This window comes from Prinia subflava, chromosome 14 (genome assembly GCF_021018805.1).
Source record: "Prinia subflava isolate CZ2003 ecotype Zambia chromosome 14, Cam_Psub_1.2, whole genome shotgun sequence".
Taxonomy (NCBI): Eukaryota; Metazoa; Chordata; class Aves; order Passeriformes; family Cisticolidae; genus Prinia; species Prinia subflava.
The window spans coordinates 16,134,164-16,161,770 of NC_086260.1; the positions used below are offsets into that span (position 1 = coordinate 16,134,164).

At 39.0% G+C, this 27,607-nt stretch overlaps 2 protein-coding genes across 2 annotated transcripts in view; one reads left to right on the forward strand and one right to left on the reverse strand.

Annotated features, from left to right (window-relative positions):
• Positions 1 to 27,607, forward strand: part of DCAF1 (DDB1 and CUL4 associated factor 1) — a 321,374-nt gene that overhangs the window by 178,017 nt on the left and 115,750 nt on the right. The gene's annotated exons all lie outside the window — the stretch shown is intronic.
• DOCK3 (dedicator of cytokinesis 3) overlaps positions 1 to 27,607 on the reverse strand; it is a 155,746-nt gene that overhangs the window by 113,560 nt on the left and 14,579 nt on the right. The window contains exons 3-4 of the mRNA XM_063411958.1: positions 13,038 to 13,186; positions 4,446 to 4,530 (exon numbers count right to left, since the gene is read on the reverse strand). Coding sequence (XP_063268028.1) covers positions 4,446 to 4,530; positions 13,038 to 13,186 — 234 coding nt within the window. The remainder of the gene's footprint in view (positions 1 to 4,445; positions 4,531 to 13,037; positions 13,187 to 27,607) is intronic.

The window sequence follows — 27,607 nt, forward strand, 5'->3', positions numbered from 1 at the left end:
TTTTCTGATGCTTAAACTGATTCCTTTCTATTGCAACCTAGGCCTATTGATTCTTTTCTTATCCATCACTAGGATGAAAAGATTAATTAATTCAGCCTGTGATTCCATTATAACCTCAAATCTCCTCCACAGAACCACTTAAGCTTGTAGTGTCCCAATCTGTACTTCAGAGCCAACAATTGACTGCAGGAGTTTAAACCTTACATTTATGATTCCCACTGTTATACTACATATTTCATATAATTTCTTCAATTTTTCTGTATTATTTGGAATTCTGATCCTTCCCTCCACTGAAAGACTCAGAAATACTATTTCTCCAACTTTGTAGATTTTGTATATTTAACAAGCTGACTGCTTATTTCAGCATTTTAATTAAACTTGAAGGACTACAAAATGGAGGATGACCCCAAGAAATTCATCTAATTCATCCCTCTTCCAATTTAATCAAATTATTGACAACCATTCTCTTTTTTTCTTTTCTGAGCATGGGTTTTCTAATTAGCTCTGTGTTTACATTAATTTCATCTAGAACTGATGACCTTTGGAGAATTTAAATTAAAACAAACATTTAAAACCGTTATCAAAATCTACAGATGGCATCATCTATCCACCAGACTTATCTATGTTCTGGAACTTTGAAAAATTGCTTATTCTGGACAAGTTCACACTCACTATTACTCATGTCCTTGCTGCAAGTAATTATCATTTTCTTTTATTATTATTTTCCAGCTTTTTTTTTACAGGGAAAGAACAATTACCAGCTCCTCCTCCATCACCTATTTTTAGTGTGTGAAATTGGCTTGCCCTTTGCTGGTATCCTGGAATCATCTTCTCAATGATTATCATTAACATCTCTGATGTGGCTTCTCCAAAGATCCCATCTGTCCATGGTTTCAATTCCACTGGAACTGAAAACTTCTTGATAAAGTTACCACCCTACCAGAGTTCAGTGGGTAAGAAGGACATTAAGTGCCACATTATTTTCTAGCCTCATGTGCCAGTTGGTTTTCCCCAGTATAAGAACTTCCTTTTAGCTTCCCAGTTAGTATCAGGTTATTTATACAAAACTGTTTCTTGCCACAACTGACCACATTTGCTTGTTATATCTGAATTTGTGCATTGCCTTTCTAATTTTTCTATTTACCCATTTGTGATATTCTATTATACTTCTCTATAATTATGTTCTTGTAAACTGGCTCTTGGTAATCTCAATTTCCCTTTCCCTCTAATGCCTGGAGGAAATGAAGAATTCTTAATTTATCCAACTTGGCCTATTAGCAAGCAGTTTGTGGTTTTGTTTTTAATTTACTGAAAGAGCTGTCAATTCTCCTTATCTCCATTTTCTCATCAAGCCTCTTTCTCATATCTGACCTACCAATATCAGTTTTCAATGTTGTTCTTCCTCATTCCTTTCCTAACAATGCCTGCTGAGTGAATCCCATTGTTCCCATGTCAGTCTTAAACCACTTTCCATCTTCATATTCTCATCTCACTTCTTACTGGGCTCTAGAACCCAACATGCACAAACCTGTTCTCTGTCAATCTGCTTTGTTTTACAAAGGAACAACCAAGAAAATCACAACAAAGATTTCATGATCTTCCTGTCCACTTTGTGTCCAGTTGTTTTCCTTATCTAGTAGAGTTTTGGGTAACTGAATTCTTATTTTCTTGTCTATTCCTTCTTACCAATCACATCTACCATTTGAATAAAGAATAAACAGTTATGAGATGATGGCAGCATTAATTTGTAACTATTTATTTAGGTAATCTATTTTTTTATTACAAACTCTGGTGAACTCCTGTCATTTCTCTCACACAGTTGGAAGAAAAGCCTAAGCTGCAGCAGTTACACATGTAACACATCCTCACTTGGAAACAAATCTAAATCACCAGCTGTGCCTTTCATGAAGCCCCTGAACTTGTCCAGAAGACTCATACCCACTTCAATAACTTTATAGAAAAGCTAAACCTAACTAATCACCAGCTTTGAACATTTCTGATTTGTGAGACTACTTGAGACATTTGTGTCTTGTAACTCTGACACTAAAATGTCCCACCCAAGTGTTCCTGACACTCTGCAGGACTTTGTGTTCCTAAATGACAGCTTCAATCCAGCGGCAACTCCAGCGCTGAGCTCTGTGGCAGAATTCTGAAAACATATTTTCCCACCATTCAAAAGTAATATGTATTTTTAAAAAGTGCTCTGTCATATTTGTTAAAGTCACATTGTCACAGGGAAAGGGCAATTTGCTCTCCTTCAGGAGCAAAGCAACCATTCCTGACAAATGCTGTGCATCCTGCAGCCACTGGCATTTAGCTTCAGAATGGGTAACGTGGAGAAGCAGGACATGCAAGGCCTGAGAGCACAACAGCTCTGCAAGGAGATGAACACAGCATCACCCAGCAGCCACAACCACACTGAGCAATGAAACACCAGAGCTAAAAAACAGGCTCAGATTTAACAACTTGCAATTTATCAAGAAGAGCAGTGCTAAGTCTAATGACTGAGTAAAAAATGCTCGAATCTGTTGCCACAGAGAGAAAAGTCTGATGTGTTACCTCACCCACTGCTCTGCTAATGAGTGTTTCCTATGTTACATTTAACATCCTACAATCCTGAAAATATAAGAAAGATATCTGGCTCTGACACCTATTCCTGCAAGATTATTTTACAATGTAAAACCTCACTGCTCATTTGAGAATCCATTAGGTATTTTGTCACAAGGAGGATTCTCTCCCTGGGTTTTTGTTAAAGAATAAAACCAATTCCCAAACCACATTAAAAATCACCCGAAAACAATCTAAGTCACCAACATCCCCTTGTTTCATTTTTTATCAAATTTAGGTTTAAAAAAATAACAGGTTTTCAGCTGCTTTGGTCCCTGAAATTGCCTCTGAATTGAAGCTGACTGTGAAGAGATGTGATCAGACAGCACTGTCCTCTTGCATCTGCAGATGCTGGCAGCAGTGAAGTGTGAAGTGAGTAATGGTGCTGTCCTGGGCCCTGCCCGGGATGGAGCAGCACAGAGACAGTCACAGGACTAAGGGTGACATAATCAGGCTGCTCTGGCAATAAAAATTGCCTATTTGCAGTACTCCAAGTATTTGGAGTAACAAAATGTGTCTTCACTGATGGAATTTGCTACCGAGTTATTTCCACGCTGTACTGAAGGAGAACTCTGCTGAGCTGGCACCAAACTCTCCTCAGACCATGGCAAATTAGGAACTTTAACCAACTTTAAAAATTAGCACGATAGACTGGTGTATGTTCATATTTCTAATGCAATAATTCTTACTTCTTTCCATGAAACCCACTGTTATATGGTGCAAATAATTCAAACCAGCAACAGCACCCAGCTTCTTTACAAAACATGCCTTTGCTTTTAGGAAAAGTCACATCTTGCACACCAAACCCATCACCAAGCCACAAACCTCTCTGCCCCTAATCTTAAATAGCTGTAAGTCAAAACTGTTTTAAACCAGGAAATTAAAAGCTTCCTACAAGTGAGTGACACTCTAACAATATTATGTAGAAACAATTGTTTTCTTTGGAAGCTATTAAGTGAAGAAGTTGATTAAAATAACTGCTGAGGGGTTTGTATTTGGCTTTTTTTAGATAAAGCAGCATCTGAGGAAGGGTTTTCATTCACTTTCCTGAATTTTACATGCTGTTTGTCCCTCTACAGTTACACCACAATCCAAACCAAAATTATCTGTCTTAGTCCTACTAACAGAGAATCCAAACACAGTTAAGTTGTAAAATGCACCAGTGACTTTATAGTCCATTAATGGCACAAATCACATTTCCAAAACAGTTTCAACTTCATTATGTACAAACAGGACTGTACAAGTGACTAATAATGACTGAATTTAGAACCCACTTCACTTCCTTAGTGAAGGAATTATACTACTTCACCTGAAAATCCAAATGTTCTTATTCAAGTGCACTCCATGCTTTCTAAGGAGCATTGACATACAACAGGGATGGCCTTAATGTTCAAGGATTAGTTTTGCTTAAATTAACTTATGCACTGGTCTCCCTCCTCTCTCCCCTTTTTTTGTGAGCTCAAAAAAATCTTTGAAACAGGGCAAAGATGTTTATTATCTATGCAACCACTAACTCAGACTTTTCACTTAGGCATTCCTCATCTGCAAATCTGCTCAAAGAATCAAACAGTGGCTCTCGTGGACTTTCTGGACTGGGAGAACACTCCAAGAGTTAACACCATGTTACTTTGTAAATTGAAATTAAAATGTATCAAAGCATGCCACTGCTCAGGGTACCACAGACACTGTTCCAGTGGTCAGGGTTCAAATCAAGCAGACATTTAACTTACAACACCATTCCAAACATGAAAATATGTAAGAGTAAAGAATAAAAATCATTTTCCCTTCTTTCCCTCCCACAGTGAAAACTCAGAGGAATCTCCCACAGAATTTCTTACCATTTTATAAAGGTCTGAAACACTGATCTGATCTGAATCCACCACCTCGAAGTCCTTCCGTGGGACTAAGTCAAGGCCCAAATGTCTGCAAGAGAAGGAAGGAGCAGGGTCAGTGTGGCACAGGAATGGTCACCAGCACCTCCTGCGTGTGCCTCCTCCAGGGCAGGCACATGGAAATACTCAACTATCCCACTCTCACTGCAATTGTGAAACATTAAACAATTCCAAAGAAAATTTAATGCAAATATCAAAAAATCCCTCTACAAACTTGTTACTTTTTGTTCCCTGACTTCAGTGGAGCTCTGGTAATTAATGCAGGGGAAGCTTTTGGCCAAGAGTTGGTGCAGTACCCAAAATAAGGTGATTTTGTACATGGAAATATAGCAGGCAAATGAAGTTCATACTCTGGTTGCTGCTGAAGTATTTCAGTAAGATCCTTCACTATATAATTAAAAAGTTCCTGTGCAAATGTGCCAATATCTCCCCAGCCTTGGGAAGCTGCTTTGATATTCCTGGTGTTCAAAAAACTTCACCCCCATGGAAACATTGTGGGTTTTGTTAGTAAGAAACAATAACTGCAGTAACAATAATCTTAATCTGTATTTGTAACACACACAAAATATTTTCATTATTCTGAACAGAATTAATATTTTGGTTCAAATCAAATACATAAACTGATTTAAAAAAAAAAACAGTGCAAAGATGACTAGTTAAGGAATTCAGCTGAAGAGAAGGCAGTTCAGGTCACAGCTTCACAGGAGTAGCAGACAGAATAAGATATTCTTTATCCAGACAAATAAATGCAAACTGTTAATGATTAATTAATAACTGTAGACTGCAGAACAAGACAACCTTCAAGGTGACAAACCCCAAGTTCTGCTCCACAGATCTTCAGTTTCTGAGGCACAAAGAGTTCTGAGCATTACAATAAAAAGCTACACTAAACACACATTAGGAGTAAATTTTTAAAAAACCCAACACATGAATTAACAATTTTCCTGCTTTTGCCTTATGTAACTTTGACACTTCACTTCCAGACACTTCATATTGAAATTCTTAACAGTCTTTAAAAAAACCCCCAAAACTCCAGAAGAGGTGCCCTCATGAACTACCTTGGCACTCCTTCTGTCACGAACTATAAAGAAAAGCAAAAGTCAATTTAATTTCGTAATCAGAGAGGGAAACATTCTGCACAGATTTGTTCCTGATGGTAAATGAAAAATTTTATTAAGGAAAACCTCTCTGGTACTTTAGAATAATTGTGTGGAGCAATAACAGAAGGCTCCAGGCAATCCAGTGTCTCTTTCTGAGCAATTGGCTTAAAACAACAGCCGGGGAGAACGAGTGGTTTGGAGGAAGCTCAGCTACTTGTGCTCAGCACAGTGCTTTAAAACATTACCCAGAAGTTTCCAAACTCCATAATTCTTGTTTTGAAACTTTGCCCAAGCAGGTTTTCCTTCTTTATTTATATCCCTAAACCATCACATCTCCAAAACACAGCTCAGCCTTGGTCGCTTGCCCTGGCAGCATTGTTTGGTCACTGAAACACCCTCCTGACAAACTGGAATTTCCACATCCCAGTTCTTTGCTTAAATCAATTATATTTTCAGTGGAAAAAGGGGAGCAGCTTTCCTTTTTCAATGCAGTTTCATATCAAACACCGAATTCTAATGCTACATTGTTAATGTCATGGTTTCACACTTTGTTTTCATTAAACCTATCAAACACAAGCTATCTGTGGCCCAGGAGCAGTATCTGAAAACTGCAGCTGCAACGGTGAAAGTGACTGCATCTATTTACCACATGAAAAAGATGAAAATAAGGACACACTAGGGAATCCTTACCTGCAGCTGCCAGTTGAGCCTACTTATCATAGAAAGTCAAAATATTGTAATACAAAAAAAGATAATATCAGACAGAGATCACTGCAAGGGTTTTGTTTTTTTTTTTTCATGTTACTGCTCATCACATCCATTCACAGAATCTTTCCTGAATGTGAGTATCTAAACAGCCTCCCAAACACCCTGTCATTCACATGGGTGCACACTTCCACCCCTGAAGTACATTGATACAGGGATTTCCCCTCAGCACACAGATATGAACAAATGATTCCCTTCTAACATTACCAAAGCCACTGTGTGTGCACTGCAGTTCCAGGGCAGTCCTGGAGCTCTGTTAAAGCTCCCCAGGAAAACCTGGCTGAGACAATCCCAGCCTGAGGAGGCTCTGCTCACATCATTTCATCTCTCTGGAGAGCTGGGGTGAAGCAGTGCCTGCACTCATTACTCAGAACACGATCTTCTGCTTAATAATGTTCAACACAACTGCAGCAGCATCCCTGTGAAACTTAATACCCTATTTTTAGTTAAATCCCTTAACACCGTGGATTTTCAGCCCACAAGATTCTCATTCTCTAATACTATGTTAATCCTGCACAACACTTGCTCCCAGCAAATAAAGGTGTCTTGGCTGGAGCACAAACATGCAGCCATTTACTGTGCAGGTGGAAGTTCAGGTCTGTACACTCAATTTGTATCAATTATTTTTTTGCCTGTGAAGGACTGACAACATAATGCTTGAGATGGCAATGCCAGTCAGTGGCCCACTTTCCCTCTCTATTATCAAACTCTGGGGGAATAGAAGAGCCCCAGCTGCCAGGCAGTATTTCTCCAAAACAGAGCATGCATGAAAATTACATAATGTGCTGGTTTGTTTATTTGACAGTTCCTCTATCCACAACACTTTCTTTTACATGCAAATTCTTGTGCTCTTTTATTCTGCATTCACACTGAACTGCCCTTCAAAAACATTTCCCAAGTACACCTACAAAATAGCCCAAAGCCTATCAATTACCTCTTGATTGCATCTGTTTGGGACACCTCCAGCTGGCATTTAGACATTTTTCCTCTTCTACATACAAGTCTTCACAATTTTCCTCTCTTTGGGATATAAAAAATTTTAAAAATCCACCACCTAAAATCTCTAGATGGTTTTCTGTTAAGTAAGATGAAATCAAGCCAATTGACAAAAATACAGGGCTCTTTATTAGTGAAAGGGATGAACACACAACTGGGCTTCTAGGAAAAAATCAACTTGGGTTTAATGGTGATTTTGAAGCAGTCCTAATTTCTATCACCTTCATTTATTTACAAGATAAACACTACAGCATTTAGTATTCATAAAACCACAAGTTAGGACAACTCTTCCTAGAAGAACCTTGCAGAAATATGTCATTTGACATAAAAAAAACCCCAACAACTTTCAGATGCAAACTCAGTCTTGAAGAACAGATTGGGAGAGCTCATCACATCTCTGGAGGGTGCAAGATCTCATTCCCTCTGCTCCAAAAATGTCCATTTCATTTCAACCTTTTCAGCTTTAATTCTGTAGCCACCACTTTTTCTTGTATTCCCTCTCTCAGTATATCAAAGACACACTTAATACCATTTGTATTTCTCTTACATAAATAAAGATGGTGAAGAGAAAGAAAATGATCCTGGCAGTGATTCACATAAATTATGTACAGACTTTAAAAGAGACTTTGAAGGAAATACAATACAGAAAGCCATGGAAAATTAAATACATGAAAAAAAAATGTTTGTCAAAATGAGACTCTGCTAATACAACCTGATACTTTTCTTTGACAGAATTAAAACTACTACAAAAAACTGCAGGGGCTACAATCTACAAAGAAATTAGTAAAGTATTGATGTAATGCTAGGAAATTATTTCTTAAAATGAAGATGATGAGATGAAGGTAAAAAATCTTAGTTAGGAACTGATAAAAGGGAATTGTAGCAAATACTTCTGAGCATGGCAGTATCAGGCTAGAGAGAGAGGTTATTCAGGTCTTCCTCAAAGACTGACTTGCAGAAAGTTCCTCACACCTTTAATCCAACTCAGTCTTTACTCCAAGTATATTCAGGAGAGGGAAAGGTGCTGTACATTCAGAAATGGCAGCTGCTTTTCCTGCAATTCTTAAAGGCATTTCTTCATAGTTGTTTAACTTGGTCACTCCTATTTTGCTCTCCTTTGATGTAATGACAGCTACTGCAATAAAACTGCCTTTAATTCTCCAAACAGGTACTGTGAAAAAGGCTTGTTGTGTGTGTGGCTCTGTGCAGATATTTACTATATACAATAATGCTAGGTAGAAAAGTTATGCTGTATTGACATTTGAATAATATAGTAAATGTAGTTTTTAGCATTAAGTTTTAGTAATAAAAGAATTGTGTGTAAGATATTTTCTTTAGCTCAGAAAAGAAAAGAAAAAAAAAAAAAGGGAGAGGCCCAGAGGTGTTTCTCAACAGAGATAACAGTTACAACAAGAAGAAGAGAACCCACCCTTAGGACTTTCAGAAGACAAGAGGCATATCTCCCTGCATCCACAGAAGCCACCTGGTCAAGCCAGACTGAATTCACACGAACCACCTGGTCAAGCCCAACTCCTGGACGCCCAGGATTAGAAGGGGGACTCTGGGCAAACGGGTCTGTCTTAAGATAAAGATTGCATCATTTTGAAATTTTGGTCTTCAAAAAGGGGACATTCCTCCCGAAGGAGGCCCTTCTCCTTCACGGCCTTTGTCTGAGAGGGAGGGGGGACGGTAGACCCGGGCTACCTTCTTTGCTCTTATTTGTCTCATTATTTGTCCTGTCTCTGAAAACTTTTTAAACTTTTATTATTGTATTAATTCTTTTTGTAACCAATTTTTATTCTTTATTAAATTTTCATAAATTTCAAAAAGCGAGTGATTGGCGTTTATCACAGGTACCATCTGTACTTTGAATTCCTATCTCCAGCTGCATTTTACTAACTTTGAGCTAACTGTTACAACATTACCAAAAAGTCATTCCAATTTCTTTTATGTCAAGAAAATATGACAAGAGGATAAATCATTCCAAGTCCCAAAATAATCTAAGAGTGTGAGCACTACAATTTAGGGCTTTTTGAAATTAAAGACTGTTCTGGCTTCACTGGATCACACAATTCCTGCCCTCCAGAGTTATGGATGTCAGTAGTTAGTGAGTACTAACCAACTGCTACTGCCTTTCCAACTGCAATCCTGAGGTAGGAGAAAAATCATGACCTTAAAAGTGCGTTTCATTTTCTTTGTATGACAGTGTGAAAGATTTATTGCTAATATTTTGCCCTTTTTTTTTCTGTTTAACACTTATTTGTACCTTTTGGCTACCTGTGGATCTTTCTGTGCAGAATTTATGGCAACTATTTGGAAGATTTCTTTTAATGTAATGATTTTAATAACATTTTATGGGAAAAAAGAATAACCTTTGACTAAAAAGTAATATAAGCCTACAAACTCACCTTGTTTATGGCTTTTATTTGTCAAAAATATCAAGGTATTGGTGGCTCCCCCCTTTACTCTGTTTCTGACCCTAAACATAGAGTAGATATTCCACATTTACAGGGAAGGAGGTGTCTTCCCTGATATGCAAGCAGACCTGGACGCTTTCTGGTAATCTGACAGGTGCCACATTAATCTGAAAGAATCAGTCTGGAAGATCAGGTGAGATGACCTCTGATTTTCAAGTTGAATTCCTTTGAAGAAAGCTTCATCTGCCTTTCTGGCACACAAGGTGTTGCACATACTGCTGCAATTAGCTTTTGGCACTGAAGCAGCAGCAGAGGATTCACATTTCAAACAAAAGCTCTGTTTTTGATGCAAAAGTAGTCTCTACAATGAAACAGCTCTTCATCAGCAAAAAAGCAGCATTTTGGTTTCCCATTCTTAGCAATAGTAAAAGTTGAAAGACTTAGCCATTCACATACAAGCTAAAAGTCTAAAAAAAATTCAAAATCAAGTATCTATTTTACTTGAAAAATGATAGAAAATGAGTTCAAGAACTGATGATTCAACTTTATAGGGTGACTTAAATGAGATGATAAATAGCAGACTTCAGCTTTATGATGTTTGTTTCCTGCTTTACAACTTTTTCCTTGTTATTCACAGACCATTGGACACTTCCAACAGCATTTCAGATTCCATAGATCAATATTGTGGTCAATTGTATCAGAGTGAAACATGCTAGAAAGCAGAAGTATTTGCAATATTCTGTATAAAAGATAAGAAGGAAAGAAAACAGCAGACAAGGTTTTGGCTGTGCAAAAATACACAGAGAGATGCTTAAAAGTGCAAGTCTAAAACCAGCAAGGTGCTCATCTGAAGGCAGCTAATTCTGATGGGGAAACAAAAAATCCTCTGTAGCAGCAATGTCAGCCCTGCATGTGTACAAACCTAAGCTACCTGGGGGTGAGTGAAGGAAGATAAAAGCACAAATGAATGAATGAATGAATGAAAAAAGGATGAGTCCAGGATCTTTCTTTTGTAGAGGGGAAAAAGAATGTGTAAGCAACAGAAAATTGAATTGCTACAGGAAAAGGTAGTCATTATTGTGCAAGAAAAATGATTAGCAGCAATTCAGGGGGTTAGCAGCAATAATTGTAAAACAATATTCTCATATTTTAATAGGCCAAAGTACAGAGCAAAACTCCTTAATATTTACAGTAAGCACAAAAAACTAAGCAAATAGAAGGTCTGACAAGTGTCTAATGAATTCTTTCACACACACAAAAAGAAATCTGTAGCTATTCATCCAAGAAGTGCATTGTTCCCTGATTTCCACCAGCTCCTACCAGGACACGAGGGATGGCTTCCAGAGCCACTGCCAGTGTATCCAAGAGAAAATTGTAGTTTAACAAAGTGAAAAAAAATCTCTAATTGGTGATGACGAGAAGTATGAGTTTCATGTTTGCATCACTCCTCCCCAAATAATACAATTCACTGATGATCAATGTCAGGATAAAAGCAGTCTCTCACTAAAAAAGCAAACATGTTACATATTACATGAGAAATAATATTTCCTTAAAGCTGCTTGGCAATGGAATATCTCCTGTTACATTGTACTGTATTGAGTAATTACAGCCCTGCTCAAACTGCAGGGAGCTCAATCTTCTCAGACAACATTAATGCACATTAATAACAATGTTTTTCATTTATTTTATTTGCAAATCTCAAGTATGACAGAACAGCAATTAACACTGTTAAAATACTTGAGAAAGGGCAGTACTATGTGAATATGTGAAAATCATTAGTGTTTTTAGCAGATTAACACAGGTGGTCCTAAGTTTCATGACAAAACTCAGAGAGAGGGGATAGAAGAAAGTGGCAGAACTCTTACAGAAATTCTGTGGAAAAGAGTGATGTTGCAGAAATACCCCCAAAGTCCCAGACATTTAGATTTAAATACTGCATGTATCTCTGATATAATGCATCCCTTTCCCTAGGGAGTTCAATACCTGTAGTAAGAAACAGATTTTTTTTTCCTAAACAAGCATCCTGAGTAGATGAATATAATCCTGAACATATTTCCTGATTTCACTGATGCTTCTCCATAATCTTCATGCATTTATAGTTTATAGTTTGAATTACATTCCTATTTAATGGTTTAACATCAAAAAAGGTCTATAGGCACCTCATGGAACAACTCATTCTCTTCACTGCTGCATTGCTGTCTGCTCTCCTTATCTTTTTTTTTCTCCTCACAGCATTTTTGCAGCTTCCTGTTGCTAATTTGATCCATAAACTCTGAGCAAAACCAGGCAGGCGCAATGCTCAAAAGCAGTCTCTTGGTTCCCATTTACTCTGCTGGGAATAAGAATGGAAAATATCTGTGATTCCGCACTGCAGAAAGCCTTGATGCAATCTACTGGTCTTGTCCTTCAGAGCTTTCCTCCAAGAGAAGTGAAGTGCAGCAAGGGGGCTGCTGAACCTTCATCAGGGTGTTCAGTTATGGCCCTCAGAGGGGTTTTGAGGCAGGTGACCACAGAACAGAATCAAACAAACACAGCTTCATGAAAAACATCGGGTTTTCTCCTTAGCTGTCCACTCACAGGACTCCTTCCCACTCCCACGTGCTCATTAGCACTAATCCCACTCCCCAAGGGAAAGCAGTTGTTGCTTGTCTCAGAGTGAGTGTCATGTACAACTTACCTGTCTGATCCACATCACAGGACACACAAGTCTGGCCAAGGGTTGGTTTTTGTCTAATGGCAATTTATTATCATTTCCATGTGAATGAATTGCAGTTGTCTTTGCCTTTAAAAGAACCTCTCCACAAAATCACTATGGAAACTCTAAACCTCTGAGAAGCGTCATGATACAAAAAGTCTAAATATCACAGCCTCAGCTGCAATGGTCCTGGTTAACTGTGAGATTCTCTACTTTCTGCACCAACCATTAAAATACCTCCTCAATGGAAGACAAATGTGGTTTAAGTCCCTCTGAACACATCCAGGTCTAATATTCTCTAGGCTGATACCAAGTAAGTGAAGTGACCTAATCCTTTTATAAGTGCAAGGAGCCCTGGAAAAGGCCTGCTGGTAAACAGCTCATTTCACACCAAGAGCAAAACTCAGAAGGCAATAAACTCACTGTAAAAAGTTATACTTGATTTTCAAATAAATCCCAAGTTTTCCCTGTGCACAAATTGGAAAGAAAACGCTGTGTGTGGGGGTTTTTTTTGTTAATAAAAGTTACTGGATAAGAAGCAGAAGAAGCAGGAGCCGGTACTTACTCATTGCCCCAGTCCAGCCTCACCGTGAGGTGTCTCTTGACCTCTCGCACCTGATCCTGTGTCAGGTGCCCCGAGAGCAGCTGCCTGCGGAGGTCGATGAGCTCGTTCATCACATGCCGCAGCTTGTAGAAAAGATCCACCTTATGTTTCTGCAAAGGCACATTTTTGGGAGCAGGGGGGAGGAGGGAGAGAGGAAAGGAAAGAGGCAGGGAAGGGGAAAAACGCAGGGGAAAGAAAGAGAGGGGGAGAGAGAAAGTTTGGATAGACAAAGTGTGAGAAAGAGAGAGAGAAAGAGAAAGTGATTAATAAGTTACCCATTTTTCATTTAATTACCCTAGAGGAACATCAACCCAGTTTTTTTGAGCCTTAAAATATTTACATCAAAAAGTAGTGTTAACTGATGCAATTCACACTAAATAACTTCTTACTCCTGAGGTTTAGGCTCAATCTGCTAAGAGGGCCATTTTCTGATGGAACCCAATGCTAAATAAGAGGATTCATTAGGTACAGAAGGAATCGCTTATTCCAATTGTACAGTAAATGTAAAATTTTAGATTTAAAGTGATAGAGAGGTGAAAAAGCTTACTTCTCTAAGTAGCTAACTGAATGACTCTGAGCAGTCAGCAACAATGAGTCATCACAACAAAAAAGCATTTAAATTATTTGTGATATTCCAGTTATTACAATTCAGCCAGGTGTGAGGGAGGGCGTGTGAAAATTCATTACCTGGCACTCTAAAAAGGACTAAAGCAATTAATAATAAAATCCACCAGGAAAACTACTTTGACAGAAAAAAATTACCATAGATAATATAAAAGCCCCCCACACCACCATCATCAATAAAGACAAATAAACAGAAAACACCCCCAAAACTTACACAAGTAACACTGTAACCCTTTCCAAAAGAACTGGTATTACTCAGTTAGGAAAAAAACCCACCTCTTCACCAAAACCAAAACCAGACAGAAGTGGAAATATTTTCCCCATGCGGGAAATAACTATACATGAATCCCCAAAAAGGAAAATTTGAGTCCAACAACCAAGGGCACCCATGAGATAAAATAAAATAAGGACATGGGTCGAACTACTCCACTGTGAGCTGGGTCAGGACTGTGTGTCAAGGGGCTCATCTCCACACAATCAGTCTCCAATACTGCATAAAAGCACCAATGTGCCACAAAGGAGGAGCCCAAGAAGGAAAACAAGACCTCCTGATGCAGCTGGATGCTGGTTTCTGAACAGCTGAGCTCCATTCCCACTACTCTGCAAAGCTGGAAGTGTTTGAACCTCACTTGGGGAAACACTGAGTAGAGACTGAGGTGGAGACTCCATCAGCTGGCAGTGCCTGGATCACGTCTCTGCTTGTCCAGGAGTGGGGTATAAAAGCCCTCTGAATAAAGACACCTGCATCCACCAAGACTACATCTGACAGAGGAACATCCACAAAGAGAAACAGAGTGTTTTCTGTTGCAACACATTATTAGAACAAGTGTTTTTCACTTCTTGACCAAAAATAGCTGAGATGAGATGAAAAAGGGACTTCCACCTACTTGAGTTTGTTTTCCTGTAAGACCACAAGGTTTGCATGACTTAGGAAAACAGACATCAATGCAATCCATTTTGATAAGCATTTTTTTTAATTTCTCTGAACCTGATTACACATCTGTTTTGCTGAAGCAGGTTAAGCACAGATGGCATAATCAGTTGTTCCTATCTAACAATTTTGAGATGAAAAGATGCACAATCTTTCAACTCTGCATCAACACTGGCTCTGGTCCCACTTGAAAGAAAGAAAATCAGGCACCAGACCTAACAGAAAGACATAAATTTCTGGGGCTGAAAATATTTATGCAAGGAAGATAATCATGCATAGCTGATAAGTATAAAATTACTCCATTTTGTTTCGTTTTTATTACTACATGTGCTCACAAGTAAATCTTATATAAGCTGAAAAAACAGTAGGTATGGGAAATGTCCATTTCTATATGCTATTCATGTGAACAAGAACAGGTGGTCACTTTTTAAAACACAAAATGAAAACAATTGAGTTTGGTAGTATCAAAAAAGCAAATTAGATATATTTTAATAATAAAACAATTGGGAATGAAATTATCATGAGAATCAGGTCCTGAACCATTATATTCAGACTTCCCAAATAAACCTGCTAAGAGAGCCACTTTCTCACTCCTGTGATGATGGTTCAAGGTTACCAAAGCAGTCAGGTCCAGAACACTGCTAAATCACAGTACGGTTATGTTTAAACAGCTATTTTATACAAGAGTATCAGAAGTACTTATTTTAAATACAAGTAAAAGGTGTTTCACCTGCTTTAAACTGAATGCACAAGTACTGAGGGAGAGCTAAACACAGGGTGTCCTTCCAGAAAATCTGAGGTCCAGGGCAAGGAAAGGAGGAAGAGAAGGTGGAAGCCAGCAGAGCTGGGGCTGTGATCTCAGGGAAAGTGTTATGAAGAACCACAGATGCAAGATCCATGATAGTGAAGGAAAATGCTCATGAGAGAGAAAGGAGAGCTAGAATAGAGTTGAAAGTGGCTTTATTCCAGGCTTGCAGGCAGAAGGGAGTTTGAAGCAGTCAAAAATCAGTTTCTAACATCCCTCCTCACGCTACACGAGCCCAGGGACTAATGAGCTTCATTTGGGAGGGAAGGAAGGAAGGAGATACTCATGTTTTAATGACTTCTCTCTTTCAAAATTAAAAAAAAGCCTTCAAAATTCAACACGAAGCTAAGTTAATCAGGATTCCTACCCCTGCGTAAAAAAACCTGTAAAACAGATGGCCCCTGACACCACATTTACAGAACCACGCACCCCCAATCTTAAGTATTAAAATTTTAGTTAGAATACCACCGTAAATAAATGTGAAAGTTTATCATCTTGTTAGCAGGTAAATAAAAGATTGGCATGTCAGTCTGATGTGTAAGCATTCATTCTGTTTCACAGGTCATTTTCATACAACCTCTAAGCTCTCATTTTTCCAGCTGGCTTCATCACAAGCTTCCAAGCAAGGACTACTTTATCAGTCCATCCAGAATAATCTTCTGTGTGCATTTATAAACATATTTAGCAAATCTGGAATATAAAAGTAAGTATTTCTGCAGAACTTTTATGGTAATTATTAAAATGAGTCACAAACAAAGAACCTGGATGGCTTTAATGAATTGGGACTCTCCTCAAGTCCTCTAACACGTCTTGTTGCCTCATTTTACTATCCCCAGACACAAAAACATTTTTGGTGTTTCTTTGATCCATCATAACTAACAAGTCAAGCTAATCAATGTTTGGATAATCTTCAGATGTGCAGCTATGCATCAAAAAGTGGAATTCTGGCAGTATTTTCTTTTTCTGTTAATGATTCTATATTACCTCTGTGGAGTTCAAAAGCCAAAAGATGAGTTTGGTGTGGAGCTCTCCCCACCAGGCCCCTCTCTCACCACCCCTCTCCAACAGGCCAGGGCAGGGGGAGGAAATGACAATATTTGTGGGTTGAAATAAAGACAGGGAGCTCACTCACCAACCACCATCCCAGCCAAACAGGCCTCTCTTGGGGGAATTTATTTATTGCCAGTTCCACTGGAGTTGGGCAGTGAGACAGAAAAACACAAAGAACCCTCGTCCTCAAGCACTCCCTTCCCAAGCCCAACATTTTTTCCCTTTACTCCCGACTCCTCCATCCTTCACAGAATCACTTCCTCCCCACAGCGGCAGGAGAATGGAGGGGTCAGTCCATGGCAGCTCCTCCTCACAATTTCCCCTGTCCTGGGGCGGGTTCTGCCCACACAGATCCCACAGTGGATCCCAGCTCATTGCCCGTTCACCTCCCCCTGCTCCCTCCATTGCCTACGGGTGTCACCATGAGATTCTCCTCGTTTTCTGAGCTTCCATGTTAAAGCAGAAGTGTGCAGTTTCTCACACTCGTTTATGTTAATAAGGAGATCATATTTATAAATATCACCAGTGTTTTCACATTCTTATCCTTAGAGAAGAATGACTGTGTGACAGTCCCTTTGACCAATGTGGTTGAGAGGTGGGAATACCACTCTCCAATCCATGGTCACCTTGCTAAAAGTATATAATAAGAAGTAATAAGCAAAGCAGGAGATTCTCCCTGCTGCTTTCTGTCTCCGTGTGTCTTTTTGAGTGAGGCTCACAGCGACATCTGGGGCTGTTTCTCCCCTTCCTGCCTCCTCTCCCTGCCCCAAGGTTGCTGTCCCAAAGGCGGAGCCCTGTGGGAGCGGCTGGAGTTCTCCCTCAGCGCCGTCCCCTCAGCGCCATCCCCTCGGCCCCGCCCGGCCCCCCTCGGCCCCGCCCGGCCCCCCTCGGCCCCGCCCGGCCCCCCTCGGCCCCGCCCGGCCCCCCTCGGCCCCGCCCGTGATCCCGCCCAGCCCACAGCCCCTCACACCGAGCGTTCACCCGGCCCCGCTTCCATTCCCTCAGGTCCCTTGGAACACCGGGGCCATGCTTCTCAAAATAAATGCCACAAAATATGAAAATATGTAACAGACTGGTACATTACAGCAGGTGACCTATTTATGGTTCATTTTGTTACCATGACTTCATTTACCACCACTGTAAAGTCGGGGTTTTGCCTCTTTTTAAGAGCAGTCTCTTAAGACATTTCCTATAAAACTGCCTTAAGCTATAATGGGGAACAAGGGCGCAAAAAATTATTTTCCTTATGAAAGCAAGTGAGTAGCTTTTCCCAGGTTCCTTGTTATGGATTTTGGTATCTACATTAGATATTAAAGCTGCAAGCACCATCAGCACATGAAAGGAAATCCTAAAGCTAGAAACAACATAAAAGTCATGCTTTTCTTGTCAGTTTTGTCAGGATGATTTTAATTAAGCAAATTGCTTTATATTAAAACTCTGTTGGAATTTAAAGCTTTTTACAATATTTGTAGCTCAGTTTTACTCAAAATCTGTAATATTATTACCACACAAACCTTAAACATCACCTATCAAATTAGAGAGTATTCATCAAGCACCAGTTGATCAATAAAGGTCAGACTACAGGTCAATACAAAGTTGTCTCAAAAATAGGCAAAGGAATTGAAAAGGAAAAATTTGTGTGGGAGATGTGGACCGTACACAGCTGTCCTGACTGGCACCCACAGAAAAATCAATTTGAGAGCGCAATTAATACTTGCACATATTCATCAGTTCTCCGTATGTGCCTAGACAGCTGGTCCTCCTGGATTACACAACTAAAATGGACTCTAAAAGCAGTTAAAAAATACAGGCAACAAATATGAGAAAATGACATCAAGCAAGAATAAAGTTAATAAATTACGATTTCTCCTAATTAAAACTACAAACTCCATTTACTAAGGGTTGAGGTACCATCCTGGGGTTTCCACAAGAGGCTGGGTTTGAGCTCAGCCCTCTCTGACAGGACACCATTAAACACTCAGAGAGTCACTGGATCATAGAAAAGTTAAGGTTAGAAAAGATCTCTATGATCTAATAAACATCATTAGTCCTCCAAATCAAGTAACAGACTGAGAAAGGCATCTCAGTTTAGGTTTATTTTTATACTTCTGTCCTGAAACTCTCTATTAGTTCTCAATTTATTCATAAGGATGTATTATCATGAATTGTATTTATTTTGTCTAATGAATATTCATAGCTTTTAGCTTCAAACAGTAATTATTTACTCCAATAAAAATCTATCTAAATTGATTCTCTACTGTATTCACAGAGGGCATTTCAATTTACAGTGTGTAATAAAGGCCAGTAAATCAGAGTGGCAGAAAAAATAAGTTCTTCAGACTTTTGCCATTGAAAATGAGTAAAACAGCTTATAATACTGACATGTGACAAGGGAAGAACTTTAGCAGTAAAAAGAATGATGTAACATCAATAAAGAAAGCAAAACCAGAGAAAAAACAACAAAACAACAGAGATGTTGCTACAAGCTTTTCCTTTATATTAGATTAAATCATGTGCCTGAATTACCATATATCATACTTCAATACTACAGTAATTTTTTTCTAGAAATACTATGTCCTTATGCTTCTTCCAAAGAGCTCAAAAGCTGAAAGATATATTGAATTTACATTAGCATCTTCACAAAAAGGTTCCTCGCAGTCTTGGCAACAATCCAAGGAGAAACTAACAATCCTGGCTTTTCCTGAGCAGCAAAATAAGACTAAATTCTCATAAGAATGAAGCCTGTGATATGAAGCCCTAAATCAGAGAAGCTTATTGGATACAGGCACCTCACACTAGCAGTCTATATGCAAAGTTTTCATCCCTCCTTATTCCCTCCCCATTTCTCCTAAACGTATTAGAAATTCCATTTGTGCAGCGCTTGTGCTGACCTCTCCTCTCCTGAGAAACATTTAATATGCTTTACCAGAAACCTTGTGCGGCAAAGCAACAACTGGATTGCCTCCAAAATAATTTCAGAACTCCATTGGATTGGATTGCACATTAAAAAAAAATTAAATGCATGCAAATTCTTTATGATAAACTGAAAACAACATTGCTTTGTTCTGCTCCAAAACCAAAATGGTGTATTTAAATCAAAGCTATCTGCCAACACATCCAAAAACTTGGTGATATCTTTTATATGTTGCAAACCAAACAAACACCCTACAGCCTTTCACAACTTTAAACCCCTTGCAGAGGGGAACCCAGGGAGCACTGCAGCAATAGCAACACTTAAAGAACAACAGGACACAGGAGGACAATCCTCAGTGATAGCAAAGCCTTTTTGCCTTGGAAAAAGCCCCTCTCTTTCCTCAGATCTCCTATGAAGGACAGTGGGTGATATTTAAAGCTGTTGTCACAATGCTCTCTCTGACAAATCAACCCATCTCAGTTCAGAGCTCTCCACAGAATATTACAAAGAAAAATGTTTGTACAAAGGGTTAGTCTCAATCTACTGCTCTTCTTCAAGAAGAGAAGTTTTCTCCTATTTGTTTGGATCACCTCACAGACGTTAAATGCTTAACTCACACTAATGTGTAATTCAGAGCCTATTTTTATTTATAGTAACTCAGTACAGTACAAACAACATCTCCACTCTAAACATCAGTTATGCCACACATGTAAATAGCTCTGAGTACAAGTTATTACACTCCCTGGCAGTCAAGATGTGCATCTTCACTCTCTTATCTCCTCCTGATTTACAGCTCCTGAGTTGTCTAATACAGCAACTTACAGGGATAAGTACAAGATGACAACATTTAACAGTTACAGAAACAAGTAAAATATGAGACAATTCTGGTGTCTGACACTTCCTGCTATCAGTTTTCATATGCTCTTGCTACTCTAAGGCATCACCATCACCAGGAAATGCACCTTGGCCAGCATGAGATTGGTACTCTGGGGCTGAATTAGTGTTTAGCTTTTTTGGTTAACAGAAAAAACAGGACGCAAAGAAGGCAGATCAGTTTTATCCAGGAAAAAATATAAGGGCCCTGTGGGATAATTACTGTGAGAAGAGGAAGAATTTGGTTGAAGAAATACCCAAAAGTTGCCCTCTGTCTAGAGCCCATCCCTACCCCGGCTGCCACTGCTGACAGCTGAGGGCTGGAGAAAACCCCACCTAAGGAGATCGTGGCACAGCCTGCAGCTTTGCTGAGATTGAATTGAGTTCCTCAATCTTTAGTAGCAACAGCAACGTTAACCTCATTTCATAACATCATCATAAACTTCTAACAAAGCTTAAAGAAATGGAATTGAAGGGGATAAACTTCGAGGTTTAATTCTTCATTTCTATAATACTGCACAACAAGTGACATTAACACCCCTTTTCAATCCATATCACATTTATGGAATTCAGTTCCAAATCCTTTGGATATTAAATGTACTTATTTGTCTGTATGTTGTAAGAACATCTTGTTCTAGACATTCTCTAAATGTAAGAATGTACAACTTAGGATAAATTTCCATTCTGAGGAAAAAAAATATGCATGCAAGGCTTTTGCTATTTAATTAAGGATGATTCCCCCCAGCCTTGAATGCCTCAATCATGGCACAGATGTGTTAAGACACAACATGAAGGCAACACATTCTGTTTTATCAGATTTCTTCAGAAGGATGACTAACAAGACGAGATCAGTTGGCCTTCTGAAAGACAATACACCAAGGAAAGAGCCCAAGAACACGGAAGAGCTTCTTTTCCCCACTGGGATCCTGCTTTTTGTCCTGCTCCCTCCCCTCAGGATCCTGAGCTCTCCCATCTCAAGGCCACTCCTGCTAAGGATGCCTTTGACCTTCACATCCCCAAGCTGCGCTCCCCTGTTTGTAAACACGAGGTCCCAGCAGTGAAGGAGCTTTACTGAGCAGAGCTAGAACTGGTACCAAATGTTCCCTGCTCACATCATCGCCTCCTATTGTCCTCGCAGATTCGTGTCCCCTGTTTACATTAAAACCACAGCCATAATGGACCTTTCCTTTCCAAAATACATTTGCTGAATCAAGGAGAGGGACAACTGATGGTCTTGAAATACAGCCAAGGGATTTCTTCTCCCCTCAGAAGTTCTGGTCCCACAGAGCTTGGAATGTTGGTAAATGAGGGTGGAAGAGGAGCACTTCCCATCTCCTGCTGGGATCTCATCCCAGCCATCCCAAATGGCTCCTGCTAGAAGCACTGAGTGCCAGCACACCCCCCTTATCCCGATGGGCTGGGAAAGGGGAAGCTGTGTGACCTTCACTGGTAAAGATCTAAACCTGGAGGACCGGAGGAACATCCTGCATTCAATACTAACTGGTGCAATTTACCTGTAAGACAAGCCACAAATTAAAACATTCTGCTTTAAAAGAAACCGAGGCAGTATTGGATAAGTGTGGATGCCTCTATATTTCCCACTTCCAGAAGACTTTTTACTATCATTTAAATGCAAAAGAAATGAAGGTGTTCAGAAGAAAGCTTCCTACCCATAACTAAATAGTTACATTCTTTAGCAAATACAACATATCCCTCCACAAAAATCAGTATTTTAAGGTTATTTTCTGCATGACAAAGAATTATATTACCTTTCACATCAGTTTTAAAGTAGAGTTAAATGTTTTTGTTTACACTTTGACTAAACATGATATATTTATTGAAGTGGTCTTAATAAATAATTAACACTCATACTAATTGATAATAGTCATGCTGTCTAAGTTAGAACTTGCATGATAAATATCTTTGAGGAAATTCAAACTGATTACAGTATATTACAAGTTCTGTCAGATAAATAGTTTCCCTTTAGCAGTGCCTTACTGTGCCAAATTTTCAAGCTGAAAAATACTTTCCCTAAAGCATTTCCATTGCATTTAAATCAAACATCTGCTCTTCCAATGTTATTTACATTCCTAACAGGGAACTTCACATCCAGTGGGGTTCAAGGATACAACCTGATACCTTTTCCTTTTCCCAACTCTTCTAACACAGTGTCCCACAGGGCACAGAATTAATATTCTCCTTCACACATTGGAGGGCTCTGGAAGGAGCATTACTGCTTTGCACCTGACAAACACAGCAGTTTTTCAGAGAAAAAAGCTCAAAAGCAGCCCCAGAGTCTGTAGGACTGGGTCAGTACAGTCATCTCGAACGTCTCTAACAATTCTTTGTCTCTGTCAGGGTCCAGTCACGCAACACAAGTGCATTATGTTAGAGAATCTGCCAAAAGCCATTTTAAAGCAGCATTAGGGACACTTAAAACGCTAAGAAAGAAAACCACAAACAAAACACACACCATTATCCCCACCAAATACAGAACACAGAGCATTATTTGCAAACTGGTTTGATTAGCGCATTTTGTAATTAATGATCCTGGGCATGGAGCCACCATTTGTCTTCCAACATTTCTGTGAATTCCTAAAGAAAATTGCTGACTGGATTTCAGTGGTTTTCCAACTGAACTGTCTAATGCAAATTCAAAACAGTAAAGACAATTCAACTATGCTTCTCATAGACAGGTTCCAGTAATTTTCAGTTCTCTAAAAGAGACAATTTCAGCTTCAAAGGAACAGTTCTAAGCAAAAAAGTCTGGGTTTGCAAAATCCGGGTCCACTGGCCAGCAGAGGAAAATCCTTTATGTGGCAGCACATTTACCCAGCAATTCCAATAGAGATTGATACATTTCTACTGCTCCACACAGAAGTTTAGCACAATGCTAATCCTTCCTGGAAGCCCTAATTTTGTCTCTATAAAATAGATATATAAAATAATTACTTGATAGCATTCAAAAAAATAACACAACTGTTTTCTAAGATTAAGACCAAAATGTACTGAAAGTATGTGCACCTTACTTCTAAACTCAGCATTTTTTGGAAGGGATGCTGATCACCCAAATTGTCTTCTAACTTAAAAAACCTACGGATTTCAAAGTTTTCTGTTTCTGTTGTGCATTCTAATGCAGTTATTTCTGTTCGAACACCAGATACGAAACAAAATTGTGAGAATATGAAAATCAAATTCCCTTACACATGAGGATTTTCTCATTACTGAAGTAATGATTCTTTATGGCTCTTTGAGCTATTTCAGTATATGCAAACTCCTGTTGATTTATCAACAGTTTTAACAGTAATGCTCAATGATGGCTCAGACACATTTTATGCCTCCCACCATTATTAAAAAAAATAAAGGAAAGAGAGAGAGAAAATAAAAGCAGGAGCCACAGCTCACTTCTGCAAAACATCTCTGATGTTCCTACTTTGGAGCATGACAGGAAGAGGAATGAGGTGCAGAATAAAGGGAATCACACACTTGAACCAGGAGCTGTTACCAGTGACTACATAACCGTCCTCTCCCTAAAATAAACACATTTTAGTGTTTATACATGATGAACAAAACATTTCTAAAGAGGAAGATCCAAAGAATATCAGTTGTGGCAATGACCAGCACCATTTACCTGGAACCTTGATCTCAGAGGGGTCAGAGACACCAAACTTGTGAGAGCAGGAATTGGGATATTTGGGAAGCCAGGACAGACTTCTGAACCTTGCAGGCTGTGGTGGCTGTGCTCAGGTGCAGAGATCCCAAAGTTTTAGGGATGATGCCTCCAGAGAACAAATAACAAATGGAATTGCACTGTATGACCTACCCAGATACTCTGTGAGAAGAGAGTTTGGGTTTCAGAACAGCCAGAAATGCTGTTAGGAAGAGCCAGATCCATCAAAGTAAGATTTATATAAACAAGTCATTTCTTCTTCTGCTCCACACATAGCCTCGGGAAAAATACTGGGAAAATAATAACTGATTCAAATGCAAGCTAAGCTACTTCACCCCATGAAAGAACATGTGAGGCTGAGGAGCTTTAAACTCTGGCACTGAGCTGATAGCCATCCCATAATACAGCAGGAGTGAAAACAAAACACAATTTAGCAGTTAAACAAAAAAGCACAAAAAAGAAAAGCAGAATGCAGCAAATAGGATGTAAATTATAAATAAAGCCTGTTTTTAAATATTTGCTTTCACTCATTCTGTAAAATATTCAAGTTTTTGGTAAAAAAAAATTAAAATAGTTCAAAGATGAGAGGCAGAATTACAAATAAAAAGCAAAGAGAAAATAGGTAAAACTCCCAGGATAAAGAATTCATTCTAAGCTCTTCAATTTACAAATGTTTGTTCCACACATGTGCCAAAAACAGTGCAAATATTTGCAAAGGGACCTGTGGCTGGCAGCTGTTAAAACTGTAGATTTTAAACGAAGATCCCAATAACATGGGAACAAAAACATGTTTTTTGACTCTGGGCATCTCATTATTCTAAAAACAGTATCAAACATTCCTGTTAGTGTGGAAGTGCAGGTAGTTCCTGAGATTTTTGCATCTATTTTAAATAGGGTCACCTTCTGAGGTGGAAGTTGGGTGTTTTCACCAGGGCTCAGGATGCTCCACAGACAAAAGCCATAATGGAAAGAAAGAAAAATATCACTGCACAGGAGAATGGTTAAAAGCTGCAGATAGCAAATGGCAGCCAAGCAGTGTCAGCAGCAGTGTTGGCAGAGCAGGGCCCTCCAGGACACAGCTGATTCCCAGGCTAAACCTGCCCCAAGGCAAAGGAACCGGTCCTGACTCACCCTGCCACCTTCACCAGGCAACAGAACCATTTCTGCTGAGCTCCCACTCAGAGATCTCCAAAATATCTGCTGTTCCCTACAGCGTTTGAAACGTAGCAAAGCCCAAAAAAAAGGTATTGGATGTCAATCTTTTCCACAGTTCCTATATAAATAGCCAAAAAGCATGTCCTTATCAAGGAGATAACTCATCAAAAACCACAAAGAATGCATTTAAAGGGTACAAGAATTAGCACTTCATCTCTGAAAGGCATCACTAGACAAAAACTCCTAAAAAACCAAGAGTCTTTTGCATATAAAGTTCTTGCCTGAAAGAATATAAAACACATCAGTGCAGCACATCCCCTGCCTCATAGCATATTTTTTTGTATTTTAGTAATGCTGTTTTTCAACACAGCTGGTCCTGACTAAACAGATTTAAAGATTCATCCATTCCAAGACTATAAAGGATTATTGTGATTATCTAGTCTGACTTCCTGCAGGGCACATGCCATAGAAACCTGCTCACAGATTGCTGCAACGTACTTCCTCCAGGATAATGTGGCAACAAATCATTTAAAATAAAACCCAGTCTTGTTTTAAAGATATCAGTAATAAAGAAACAACTGCTTTCCATGATTAGTTTATTGCTAATCACCCTAATTATTAAAAAGTGCCTTCAATACTCTTCCAAATTTGTATGGCTCTTCTTTGCAAATACTGGGCTTTGTCCTTTTTTTTTTCCTTTGACAGAACTGACAGATTGTTGACAGATTATCTCAATTATCAATCATCTACCTGCAGCCCTCCCTCCATGTACCCATTTTTAAGTCACAATAGGCTGACTCACTCCTCACTCAACTTCTGCAGTTTGTCTGAGCAAATGTGCAAAGTAATCTCCTCACTCTGTCAGGCTTCTGCTGGAACGTTATTCTCACTTTTATTTATTGATTTATCTCTATATTTTTATCTATTATACATCAAGAATATGTAGATAAACAGGTAATTCTTTCAAGCCATAATGAGAATATCCAGAAAACAATATATTTTTTTAAAGGCTGGATTTGACTCTGACTTTTTAGTCTAGAAATGACAAAAACTACAAAAATTATTTAAATCAAAAACTTGCAGGAGAAAAATTGAATGAGCTCTTACCCTTGTTCATGGCAAATAGGATAAGAAATAACAAGCAGGAAGGAAGACTGAGCACAGGCTTCAAAAAAAACCCATAACACATATGGGCCAAAAAGCATTGAATTTTTGAGAGGCTGCAAAATATCCCCTGTTGCAGATTTTATTTTTTTTTGTTTAAACAGGCAACACAAGCACATGTTGAAAATGCCATAGCTAGAGATGACCTTGTAAAGGACTGAGATGGATGAGGTAACCTGGAGATCCACTCCAGGCTCCCCTCCAGGACTCCTGGCCATTGTGGATCACCTCGGAATGTTTTTGGCCATTCCCCTTCTGCTCTGAAGAGGACACTGCAGAATCAGCAGCAGATGCCCAGCAATCACCTCATTAATTTATGCAGAGAATTTTTCAATTATTCTCCCCCTCTGCCCCTCCAGATGCCCCCTGTCTAGAAAGGCAAGAGTTCTTCTCCTCTTAGCTGTCAAAAGCAGGAAGAGGCTGATGCTGGATTGGTTTCCCACAATAATGTTTCATCATGTTAAGTATCACTGCACCTCAGGACACAAACACCATCTGTGGGGCATTTCTATATTTGGATGTATTGGAGTCAGTGCTGTATAAATGAGCCAAGTATCTGACAGAAACCACACAATTTCTGAACTAATCACTGCTTAACTTCCTATTTCTGCATCATCAGCAATTCCTATGTCACTGATTTTCCCTGATTTCTATTAATAAGACTTGTGAATAACAGATTAGAACACATCCCTGCAGGTCCTATTACAACCAGCAGCACTGAATAAAAATTCTCCATTTTCAACTGCTTTTTTATCAATTCATCTGTTTTTAAAGCACTTAGTAAGTCCTAGATTTAATTCTACACTGTTAATTTCTTTAATCATTGAGTCAAGGGAGGGTTAGTTAATAGCATCAGTTACTGGAAATTCCAACTAGATAAAAGGAAAATGCTTTTCCCTTGTGGGTGGTCAAAATCAAGAACAGACTTTTTCCAAGAGATGTGGGTGCCTCAAAAGTATTCAAAATTTAACTGGACAAGATCCTCAACAAGCTGCTCTAAGAGGGTCTGGTTTTACTGGAGACCCCCAGAAATTCCTTCCAATCTCTCCAGTTCTGTGATTCCGTGCATGTAAAACTGGAGACACTAGAGCAGTAAAACTCCCTGTGAGCCAGGAGAATATTCTTCACCTAATTCTATTAATTTTTAAAGCTCAAACTCCATCATGGTGATAACAAGCACAGCAACAATCGAGTTGCACAACAGAAGAGCCTGCAGTTACAAAAATAATAACTCTGCCATTAGACTATTACAAATAATATAAAAACCTCTTTTTCTTGGTAACCACTCAGTTAAGACATGGAAACTTGGAACTGTGGCAGCACAGCCCGTTTATTCCACTGGAAA